The sequence below is a fragment of the Motacilla alba genome, chromosome 1 (assembly GCF_015832195.1).
Source record: "Motacilla alba alba isolate MOTALB_02 chromosome 1, Motacilla_alba_V1.0_pri, whole genome shotgun sequence".
In the NCBI taxonomy this organism is placed as follows: Eukaryota; Metazoa; Chordata; class Aves; order Passeriformes; family Motacillidae; genus Motacilla; species Motacilla alba.
In genome coordinates, this window is record NC_052016.1 from 98,331,227 (window position 1) to 98,343,732 (window position 12,506).

At 43.7% G+C, this 12,506-nt stretch overlaps 1 protein-coding gene across 2 annotated transcripts in view; it reads right to left on the reverse strand.

Moving 5' to 3' along the window:
• Positions 1–2,475: 2,475 nt before the first annotated feature.
• Positions 2,476–12,506, reverse strand: part of TMEM255B (transmembrane protein 255B) — a 66,383-nt gene continuing 56,352 nt past the window's right edge. For both annotated transcript variants that reach the window (XM_038156655.1, XM_038156645.1), the window contains 3 exons: positions 12,114–12,273; positions 6,038–6,181; positions 2,476–3,131 (listed from right to left, as the gene is read on the reverse strand). In XM_038156655.1, the coding sequence (XP_038012583.1) occupies positions 2,964–3,131; positions 6,038–6,181; positions 12,114–12,273 (472 nt within the window). In that variant the 3' untranslated portion in view covers positions 2,476–2,963. The remainder of the gene's footprint in view (positions 3,132–6,037; positions 6,182–12,113; positions 12,274–12,506) is intronic.

The window sequence follows — 12,506 nt, forward strand, 5'->3', positions numbered from 1 at the left end:
ACCAGTGAGGGGGCTGGGGGTGCACAAGGAGCTGAGAGGGGACACAGCTGAGACAGCTGATCCCAAGTGACCAGAGGCATATCCCACACCATATGGCCTCCTGGTCAGCACATAAAGCTGGGGGACAAAAGGGGAAGGGGAGGGACACTTGGAATGATGGTCTTTGTCTTCCCAAGTCACTGTTCTCCATGACGTTTCCCAGCTCTCCTGAAGATGTCTGACCACCTGCCTGCTCACGGGAAGTGGTGGATTAATTCCTTGTTCTGCTTTGCTGGTGTGTGTGGCTTTTGCTTTACCTATTAAACTCCTTCTATCTCAGCCCATGAGTTTTCTCACTTTTACCCCTCAGATTCTCTCCCCAGACCCAGCAAGGGAGAATGAGTGAGTGGCTGCCTGGGACTGGGCTGCCAGCTGGGGTTTGACCACAAAAATCTCCCATCTTTTAGACTTGGAGTAACTCCACTGAAAAAAAATTACAGATTTGGAAGACGCCTATTTTTAAACCAAGAAGGTGAAACAAGCCCTGCTTTACTTTGTTCTTTTCAATAGAAACAATCTAGCAAAATAATTTCATGTCTGCTATTTTGGTAAAATCTCTGTGGTAGTTCCAAAAAAACTACCATGTGGCATAAATGAATCACAAACGTGTCTGACTTTTGTGTTAATGTAAGTGACACTGTTTATGAGGCCAGAATTATTTTGGGTCCTGGAAATGTGAATCCTGTGGTATGTTATGGTACTCTGCAGTTCCATACTGAATGTCACATGTACAAGAGCATTCAATTCTCTAATTCAGAGCAGAAATTGCTCCTGAACTTTGCATATGTGTGCATGTATGTGTAGATATTTTGCATATACCACAATGCACCCTGACTCAAAATGTGGTTTAGAAGAGAAACTCCGAATTTCTCCGTCTGGAGAATGACAGAAGAGGTGGGAGGATATTGGGAGGCAGAGTGTAAATATGATTTTTTTTTTTAATACCTTACTGCAGTACCATACTGGAGAAAGGTTTGGAAGAAGAGGTAGCTGCAATAAGCATTCTTTCATTCCTTCTCAGTCACTTGCTTCAACCCAAGAGAAACATTGATTTCATCCTTGTTCAGTTAGTCTAGGTGTTCAACCCAAAGGGATCAAGTCTGTTCTGCACTTTGAATCCTCAAAATGGACCCAGGTGGTTCCCCTGGTAATATTCATAGCAAGCAAAAATAGTAAATGTGTAGCTTCACTTCATAATCAGAGTGACTGTGCTTTTCACAGCATGTATTTGCACAAAAACTAAGCATCTGGGATGCATTAAATTAATGTTTAAAACAAAACAAATGGTCTTTTTTCTGACTTCTGTTTTTCTCAGCCACATTCATATAACTCACCTTATCAACAATACACATAAAGCTCCTCATCACGGGCCTAAAACTTTGCATCTCAGAAAAACCTTAGTTGAACAAAAGGTGGCTTTTTTGGTCCATATAAATTAATCTCTCTTAGTGTATCAGTATTGAATCTGCTTTTTATACATAGAGGTAAAACACATGAATTAACAGATATTTTTTGCAAGTTGCAAAGTATTATGCAAAAGGATGATCACTCTTTCTTCCATTTTAAGCAGGTCTTATGGTGTCTCTTCCTTTCAAAGGAAACTGTCAAGTAAGCTGGTTTTGTTTATTTAGTTCTTTCCAATATCTTCATAATACAGAGCAGCTGCTTAAAATGTTAATGAGAAATACCTTCCATTCCCTGTTTTACTCTTTGGCATTTCAGGAAATTTCTAGAGCTTCATTGTTGTCTAGACTGTAAGATCTTTGGAGCAAGCAGCACCAACACCCTTTCTGCAGGAGCAAAATGCAGTGGAGGGATGCAGCATTTAGATGGGTTTTCATGCTGTTTGGAAGTACCTCTGTCCCAAAATATGGCAGGTGTGTGCCAAAAGGAATACCAGCTTATGTGGTAAGCATGGTGAGGAGGCAGGGTGCAGACAACAGGGACATGGATTTTTTCCTGTCAGTGGCACTGCCAAAGGTGTTGTTGCTTAGCCTTTGGAGAAAATAAATACATTAAAAAAGGAATTGGGGCCCTTCATTCCTTTCATCCTTTCATTCACTCTGTTTCAGTCATTGTGAAATACCTGCATTAGGTCTTGGATTAACTTAAAAATAAATAAGAGGCATTTAACCTAAAATGGTTTTGCTTGTGGTGCTCTTTTGACTAGAAAGGAATTAATTTGAACACTAAAGTGTAGCCTAAAATACACGTCTGGAAATGGTATTTTTAGTGCATTAACATGACGTTTTACTATGAAGACTAGACTGGCACAAAGTTCAGCTAAAACAGTCCAAATAGAATTAGCCTTTCTATCTGAAACTTGAAAAGGGAAGCTATTTGGTAGGGTACATCTTCCTCCGTTCTTTTGTTTTCCTTTCCTTCCAAATGTACACAGCCTTAGGATAGTATAAATATACACAGTGAACTTTATTGTAAAATAATTGCCACACTTTATTGGTACAACACTTTCACCAGAAGAGTTATTAAACACTACAAGCAAACAAACTCTTGCTACCCAAAATTATTGACTCTAGGAGCTCTGGGCTACCCACTCAGACAACACAGGCTAAAACCCCTCAATATTGGTTCATGAGAGCAGAACACATATCTGGAGTGTTTTCTTCATTTTTCCTCTTGAAGAAGATCTATTCTGCAGTGGACTGGGAGGGAAACATCTCATGCTTACAGTAGCCAGAAAGTTCTACTACATCTGACTGCAGGCACACTGAGTGGTGACATGCCTGCCCTCACAGCTCCAGGGCTCTGCCCTGCTCACAGGGAGATGTGGGTGAAGGCGGAGTGGCAGTAACACACTCTGTGCTGGGCTCCTTTGGCAAGTCTAGTGCCTGCACAGCACAGTTTCCAGAGGTTTCTTTAAAACAAAAGAAAAGCCTACCAGCTACTAAAATAAATTCTTTGTTCTAAGGTGCATATGGTGGAGGCTTTTCCCCAGGCAAGCAGTAAGTTGGTGTGTAGAGGGCTGGAGCATTTGGGGGAAGGCCATAGCTGGAGCTGGACTGAGATGGAGGCTGAGTTTCTTCTGATAAAGAAATGTCAGTAGATGATGTTCCTGGAAAATTGCTGGCAGGCTGTATCAGACAAGGAAAAATAACTTCTTCAGTAAAGGATTACAACCCCATTGCAGCTTTGTGTTGTTTGCCATGTGTTACATAATAAACCCCATGATTAAATTTCTCATGCATTGCAGCACAACATTAACTTTAGTTCTAAAGCACCTGCTTAAGTGTAGCAATGATGGTGTCTAGTGAAACAAGAGATTCCATCTGTGACCCAAGTCATTTTTAATAGACATTGTGCAGACAGCTAGGCAATACAGCAGAACAGGAATTTCTGCAGCAAAAGATGCTTGGCTTCCTGGGCGAGGCACAGCACCTGACTGACTGATAAGGTTATGTGTATCTGCTCCTTTCCAGGCCCCACTGTGAAATTTAAATTACCTCAGATGTAATTAATCTCAGTTATAATACTTGCATAATTATTTGCCAAATGCAGATCCCTCTTAAGAGAAAATTTTATGGGTGGGCACGTGTCTCCCTCTTTGGCAGTCAGCTATGATGGGGCTTTGCCTGAAAAAGGCATGTTAAATAAATAGAGCTTGGGAAGTAGCCCATCTTCAGGAACAAGCAGGGTTCATTAAAACAAAAGAATGCATGTAGGGAATAATATTCTGGATAAAATCCTACTACTGGTTTAAACCAAGTTTTGTCACTGATTTCAAGAGGGTGAGGATCTTACTCCTCCTTTCATATGCCAGCATGTGCCAGTCTGTGGGCTTCAACTGAAGACTTGGGCTCAGCTCCCCTCAGGTTCAGACTTTTAAGTGAACTTAAAGTACCTGGAATTTAAAAACAAGATAAAGTAATCATGGATCTTTTTTCAAGGGAAATGAAAAGTCTGGGGAAGTGATGTTCCCTGCTGCTAAAAAAAATTAATAGCCACAATCTAGAAGGCCAGGGCCAGGGATGGCCCTTGGACAATGGCATCTCAGAGCTGTCCAGGGCTGGCAGACCCCATGCCAAGGTATTTGCTTCCTCCATGGGGCTCCATGTGAGCAGGGGCTGCTGCCCTGGGTCAAACCCTCCTGGCATGGAGAATGTTGTCCTGCATTTCTACCACATGGTGACTTAGTGAGTGAGAATGGGGACATCCCAACAGGAAGGCTCATTTATGCCCTTTAACTCTCTTAGGCAGTGCAGGTACACTGATAGACCTGCTAGATACATCACCTCCAAACTTAGGTGTTGTAGTTTTGGGTTGGCTTGGGGTTTTATTTATTTTGGAGTTGTTGCTTCCCTCCCCTCTCAATCTACAGCCCCTGCTTCAATCTGTTTGCCTGGAATTGTTTCTGCAGTGAGTTCTTCTCTAGCAGGAATAACTGGCACAACCCATAAGTGTCATCACCAGCAGTCCCTGCCCAGCTAATGAGGACCATTACCTGCCCAGCTGGCTGGGCTACCAAGACTAGTTGTGGCTGAACTGTACCAGTAAGGGATATATTATTTTGTTAGCACATGTCACAGTAAACAAAAGAAATGCTGTATGTATCCTTTCAAAATGCATTCCTGCTATCACCATTCCTTTTTGCCATATGGCTGATTTCCTTTATAGACTTTGCCTCTCTGGCAAGCATTTATTCAGTGAGATACTGGATTCAGCAAAGGATCAGGAATGAATGTCATATATCTTTCACCTGAGATAATCCACTGGTGACTCTAAAGGGCAGACCAGCTCAGTCAGGGTCTTCTACTCTGTGGACAGCTAAAACTTAGTTCAGTTTCCCACATCTAAGTGTGCAGCCCTTTTGGGATGGCATGGGATATCCCAGATGTCCCTACAGATGTGACCCGGGGACAGTGGGACCTGAACCTGGACCCTCTCAGAGTAGCAGCAGGGGACAGGTGGCTCCTTGATCTCATTATCAGGCAGTCCTAGATCCCTACAGGTCAAAAGCTGAATGTGAAAGAGGGTTTGTGTTAAACCCTAAAACCCTGTGCTATATAACAATTTGTGAAGGGCAGCAGAGCAGCAGAGCTTTGTGAAATATTTTCACGAGATAAATCCAGTGGTTTCTTTTGTGCTCAGTCAGATGAATCCCAGACCCAGACTGGGATTAAGGACTACAACCATCTGAGCAGGGCTTGTGAAGGTCTGAATCCAGCAGCTTGAAGCTCTTAGATGGAACATGAAGACCTCGGGCCTCCAGCCTGATGGATTCAGCCCACAGCTCTCAAGCAATGGAAGCAGATGACAGTTAAGCTTCTGTCTGTTCCTAATCATTCCTGCTTCCATCATTCACAATTTGTACCTTTGAATAAGTTTATTTTGATTTCTTAAAATTCATATACTGATGCAGAAATTACTTCTCCAAACTGCAACATATGAGTTCATACATACAGGGAGGTGGCTTGCTTTTACTTTTTTTTTCCCAGGAACAGAGTTAAGTTTTCCTATTGTTTCTTAGTAACCATCTCAGTGGATCCCAGTGTTTCTTACTAACCTCTCCTGACTTGGGGACAGCTCGTGCTGTCTGCCTCTGAATGTTATAAAAAGGAAGGAAGATAAATGGACACACTTGTTTGAACGAGTAGAAATCTAGGGAAATAACAGTGGTTATCTTGGAGTGCAGATAAGAATTTGGGGTATTTCTATTTCTCAGTGGACACAGGACTGAACAGTCACAATGGATCCTCATGACTACTTACATGAATATTTTCAGCTCAATGTCATATGTTTCTACCCCCTTCTCTCTCTACTCTTGGCAGCACTTACCTCATCAGCAGGTGAGAGTCCAAAGGACAGCCAGAAAAATCCTGAGGTCTGACAACAGACCAGGAAACTAAGCACAGCCTAAGATATCCCACAGACAAACCTGGGAGCTGGGATCCAGCTAAGACCTACCTCTGCAGAGTTTGTAGTGAGTAGCAGCTAATGCTATTCTGATGGTGTGAGAAGGGTTTGTGTGTGTGTACTGTACCTGAAGAGGCAATGGGTAGGAGGGATAGGTAGAAATTGTTGCTGCAGAAGGGCAGAACCCAGCATAGGTCAGGATCTGCTGGGCAGGATTGTACAGGATCTGAGGAGGAGGTGCAGCATTGAAGGCAATTTGGGACAGAGGTACCTGTTGAGCACACAAGACAACAATATATCAGTACAATGTAGAGAGAGCTGGAGCAGGAGCTGCTCCTAACACAAGCAACAAGGCAATTTAACAACTTTCTATTTTCCAACACAATACCAGTAGTACAAAAAACCAGCAGACAGAATGAGAGGAGGGTGTATCCGGAATGAATTTTCTGAGTAAAAATACACAGCTATTTTAATCTTCTTCCCTTGGAAAAAGGCTGCTGGTGCTTCCCTAGCAACAGTTACAGAAGCACTGGCAGGACTCCAGATCTGAGACACCCTGAAGTGCACAGCATACAGCTTTGGCTGCCTATTCTTATTCATCCAGCACCAAACACCAAGTCCTTCACCATTTGCTGCAGACTCCTTCCAACAGCAGCTATCTGATGCCCTCCAGTCTTTTTTCTCTGCTTTCCTACACAGATTTACCTAGATCTCCCTTTCCAGACCAGTTGCTCCTCTTTCACAGCTCAATGTCACTTGGGAGTTTCACAGCTCAACGTCACTTGGGTGTTTCACAGCCACTCTCACTTTGCTGCTGGCTCTCCAGCGTCATTCTCAGTGTGCTTACCTCATTCCTACTGCAGAAAATCCCTCTCTCGTAGCTTTATTGGCATGTCTTTTAATTACAGTGCAAAATGAAGTTTGAATGAAGAAGTAGTAGCTCACATTAAACCAGCTAAAAAATCTTGGTCAGGGAGAAAGATCAAAAGCTGAATGTGAAAGAGGGTTTGTGTTAAACCCTAAAACCCTGTGCTATATAACAATTTGTGAAGGGCAGCAGAGCAGCAGAGCTTTGTGAAATATTTTCACGAGATAAATCCAGTGGTTTCTTTTATTTCCTTTGTTTTTGTTAGCAGATTCCTCCACATGAGAACATGGAATTTTCTTTTCACTGAAATAATAAAATATGGTAGTTGCCAGAGAAATGCTGAAAGCAGCCGCCAGGATTTTTTTTTTTTCCCCCCACTTCTTTCAAATTTATCAGTGGGAGATATAAACCACTGCACCCTCTGGAGACAGTGTGAGATCTCTCTTTGGGTGCTGCTGTGCAACCCCCTTTGGCTTCTTCTCTCAAGAGCCCCTCTCAGTCCTCTCACATTCCACCCTCCCGCAGAGAAATGCTCTGTAATTGCAAAGGATGAACATCTCAACAGTCCTAGAAGACAAATTTGGGGAGTCATCCACACCACACCTACTAATTCAAAGCACCTCACTATCATGCTAGCTGGTCTCAGCCCAGGGCCAGCAACAATTTGTGGTTACTGAAGCTGGTTGGATACTTTTATCAAGTATTCCAGTAATTACTCTGTGTTAAATTACCTAAAATACACGGGTGGGTTGAGACATTCTGAACTGCACCAACACCCAAGTCAAAGAGATAAGGAGGGATGAACTAGCCAGGGAGTGCTAACAGCGCCAGCTCACTCAGCTCCCTGGCCTCACACAGACCTGCCAGAGCATTTATGTCTGACCTCCAGCTTCTTTTCACATCAGACTGCACCTGTCTGATGCATGAGTTGCATGAGTGCTAAGACATTAACCCATAGCAAGTAGCTCAGTAATTAAGGGTTCATTTTGTTATCCTTTTTAGAGCAGGGTGAAAGAAGAGGAGAGAGGATAAAGCAATGCTATTTAAACTGTTCAGATTCCTGTAAGGACTGCAAGAAGGAGACTAATTAAAACAAATTTTAAAAGGCATCCCCTTCCCACCTCCCCATCCTCCCCTCAGGACTATCAGTAGTTCAGATTAATGCAGCCCGAAACTCAGGGCAGGCAGATTCCTTGGCAAGGTGTGTCAGAAAAACACCCAGAAGTCACCAAAAGAACACCGGGACAGGGAAGGGAGTTTCTAGATTAACTCCTCATCAGCAAGTGAAATTTACCATGTAATTCTTTACCTGCAACTTTTGTAAGAGATAATCGCAGTGTGTTATCATTTTGGGTACCTCGACTACATCTATTGATGTAAAACCTTGATCTGCTTTTTGGTAGAGGTTACTTTAAGGTAACTGCCTCTGTGTCCTATATCCAAGCATGCTGTAGATCTTGCAAGGAGATCAGGGGAGCATGCCAGGGTCTGCAGGGAATTTGTCACAAGAAAGAAAAGCCGAAATAACCAAAACAACACTTTTTTTCTGTCCAGGAAATATGATGGGTTTAAAGGAAAGGACACTGTTTTGCAAACTCTCCCCTTTGTAACATGATTTGGCTGTCAGCATACCCCAGAGATAAACATGATGTTTTTTGTTTGACTAATCAGCCTGGCCTTGTGTTTTCTGGAAGTCAATCCCAAAGCAATGCTGTGAGGCATTTCAGGGGGCTTTGCAGTTCTTCCTGCAAAATGCCAGTGAGCATTTATGTGAGAAGGTGACATCTTAAAGCAAAGTAAATAGCTCTCTCACATAATTTAAAGGTTTGTTTGTTTTTTTTTTTTTCTGTTTTATTTCAGTCCCATGCCCCTTTCTTTTCCTCTTCTACTTGATGTTTTCTTGGCCCCTGTCTTCCTCCAAGAGTTATTCCTTTTGTAAGGAAAGGGAACAGCCGATTAGCAAATTATTTCTGGTACTAATTCAAAAGAACTCTGAGAAAGCACAGGCAGGAGTAAGGAGCGGTCATTGCATTTTGGATTGCTGCTTTATTAAGACTTTCAACAAGCATAGCTGAGGTGACTGACACAAACTCATCTTTCCTTTGAACTATGACATCCTTGTCCTGCTCACACTCAGTGAGACATTGAACAGCTTATTCAGATGAAGTCTTTTGCTGGAGCCCTGACAGACTCACTCCAGCTAAAGCTGGGGTCAAGCTGACCATCCACTGCTGCTCTCAATTCCCTCCATGGTTTTATGCCACCCAGTCAGAGGACCTAGACCACGACCCAGGCTTTGTCTCCCAGCAAGGGAATGTGCCAGATCAGGGAGACTGCAGTTCTCCCAGGAACATTTCCTTGGCTTGATGTTCCTCACGAGCAGTGCAGTGATGGCCCTGAAAGCACAGAGCTGTATCAAAGCATCAGCCCAAATCTCATGTAAGCCTAGGTTTGAGCAAGACAGGTTAGGTGGACTCAGGCTGGCTCTCTGCATGCTTCCCACAGCTACACTCACACCCATCTGCTAGGCAGGAGAAAACATTGAGGGGCTGCAGTGCTCTCCCAAAAACTTGCTGTAGATGACAGCTGCCTTCACTCCACATGCAAGCTGCTCTTCCCCTCATTTCCCACTGTGGTTGTTTCTGTTCCCTTTCTGCTCCTCTCACAGGGAGGGAATGAATTAAGATGGGAAAACTGCTTCTACTCCTTTTGGGCAGCTGCAACTCTTCAGCGGCTGGCTGCAATGTGTTATCAATTCCTTGCAGGAGTCCCCTGCACAAAGGAGAGCTCAGCTGCACATTTCTTACACATGATAGCTCAGGGCGCTTGTTTGGCTTAAGCTGGACAAAGGAATATTTCCAGGAAATGATGCAACTCTTAACAAAGGTGAATTTCAAACAATTCGTATGGCCCTGCTCTACTTTAAATACGGTTTTAAGAACCCAACACATGATGTAGCTAGCCGGGCATGCTTCCTAAGGAACGCTGGGTGGTCAGAGCTGTCAGGCCTGATGGCCTGGCTGGGTCTTTGGCTCTGACTGGGTGCCAGTTCTGAGCAGCCCCTTCCTGCCAGTCTGCTCCCCCTCCTGTCCTGATATACAGCTCATCTCTCTTGCCTGCTCTATCTCTCAGCTATCTCTCTTGCCTGCTCTAGCTCTCTCTTTTTTTCATTTTGCCCATCTTTCTATTCAGTTTTCTCCTCTGCAAGAGTGACCATGGATCTAAGATGACCCGTGCTGCTATCACACCTCCCTTTGGTTCCTGTGCCATCTCCATGCCTCTGCCCATTTGGTTCTACTACTCTCCTGAGAGCCTGGTAAATCATGAGCCCCTGGCTTGGTCTTTAGGCATTGCTTCAGCAAACAGGGCCACTGAGTGATAATCCCAGGAACAGCAACTTCACCCTTTGACGTGTCAGTAAATCCAGTCAAATGAGGGACATTACTGGGGAATCCCTCTCACTGCACAGTCTCTTCTCAAGGCTGTGGTGCACATCAGCACAACACGGTGGTGTGGCACAGGGAGTAGTTAGAAGGGGCCATTCCTTAGTGAAACAAAAGAGGATGTTGAACTGTCCCAAGCACACAACTATTTAAATAAAAATTTAACTGGTACTTCAGAATTCATCCCCATTCTTAGGGAAAAGAACTACACAAGGCTGAGCAGTCACAGTAGGACTTGACTTTTACATGTTAGCTGCAAACTAGCATCCTCAGACTCTGTGCTAGCCCACACATTCAGTGATGAATTAGAAGGGGAAAAAATATGCCACTAAGTGAACTGTCAGCATTTGTTCACACTGTTGTGGTATTTTTCTTCCATTCATGTATTTGACCGGGCTTGACCCACTTAGCTGTGAACAGCTGGCAACAGCTTTGCCGAAAGCTATAAATCCATGAGGGAGGCTGAATTGTTGAGGAACAACGACGAAAAACATTCCCCCATTTGTTGAGACCCCAAGGCGCTCAGCTGAGCTGGAGGAGGTGAACTTTGGGTGTGTAATGGCTGAAACTCTGATCTGATAAAGCACAGGGTGAATGATGGGCTGTGAGATAGGAGGTGGATCCTGTGGAGATGGATTGTTCCAATTGTCATGCTAATTTGTGCTCTCTAGCACAAACCACTGGGTTGTGGGGGTCCCCCTCCTCCCCCGGGGAACTACCAGGGAATTCAGGACATTTGCCTGTGGCCTCAGCATCTTTATCTCTACTGATGGGACACAACTGACTCAACTGCTGCCAGGATGGGCAGCTATGCTGTCTTAGAAGGTGCCAAGGATTCCCAAAGCATCCCATAATTCACATTATTACGTCAAGCTCCCCGCCTAGTGGGAGGTACCTGAGCATTCCCACCTGAACCAGAGTGAATACAGACCCACTAGATGCTGTTCTCTGGGGATTTCTCTCCACCACATCTTCAGGATTTCCTCCACCACCAGACAGATGTGGTCAGAGACCACCACTTTGACCAAGACTGTGCAGCAACCAAGTCTTGTCTCTTGTGGGTGATGAGATCCTCACACTCCTGTCCTCTCTCTCTCTTCCTTTCTCCTTGTGTGTGCCCTTGCGTGATGTTGTTGCACTTTCATATTGCAATGCTTTAATCTTGTATTACTATAGATAATGACCACCAAAACGGCTCCATAGCTGTTTTCCTTTGCAACCAAATTGTTTTATAATAAACCTTACATTGTTTATTTAAAAGCAATGATATTTGGTGTTGTTTCACTCTAATCTGCTCCAAGGGAGCTATTAACAAGAACCTGGGTTACACTCTTGGTACCTTCTGCAGTGGCTCACATTCCAGACTGCCACAACACGCAGGAAACACATTTAAAACATCTCCTTTGTACATTTATACTTCCTTGGTCTTAATTAATTTGATAATGCCAACATGCAGAAAGCCCTCACATCACCAACATATTTTATGAAAAATCCTTTTGCCAGGACTTTTTCTCCTGAGAAGCTGAGAGGCCTCAGGAAAGAAAGAAAAACAATTATTATCTGCTGCTGTGGAATGCAACAGGTGCATCTTTGATTGGTCCATGTTAAGTGTTTCTACTTAATAACCAACCAAAGATGCAGCTGGTCTTGGACTCTCTGGGAGTCACAAGATTTTGTTATTCATTCCATTCTATTCTTGTCTAGTCTTCTGATGATTCCTTTCTCTCTATTCTTCTAGTATAGTTTTAGTTTAGCATTTTTAATATAATATATAAAATAATATAATAAATCAGCCTTCTAAAAAATGGAATCAAGATTCTTGTCTCTTCCCTTGTCCTGGCTGTCCTGCAAAGACCACACCCTCACATAAGGCAAAAGACTGTGAGCCTTACCATGTCTTTAAATGCCCCGAGAATGGCTGCGGTGATAATCCCCAGGAACAAGCCAATGATGTTGAGGACTGTGGAGGACCACAAGAGTCTGTACAGGTGGAGCACATCCTGACAGCTGCTCACACCAAGAAATTCATAGTAGCTGGAGGACTGGTCTGAACTGAAAGAGAATGCAGAGACAATGTCACTGCAGTGGGAATGGTTTCGCACACTACACAGGATCTGACTCCTTCCTGCTTGCTTTCCTCTCTGGCAAAGTACTACACCCATGCTCCCACCAAAAACTGCTCAGAAGAACTGGAGAAAGCCCTGCTGAAAAACTGGCTCTACTAAGGCCAGCATCAAATGCAATCCAACCCTAATTTGGCTGATTGGTGGTGGTTATCAGCATGG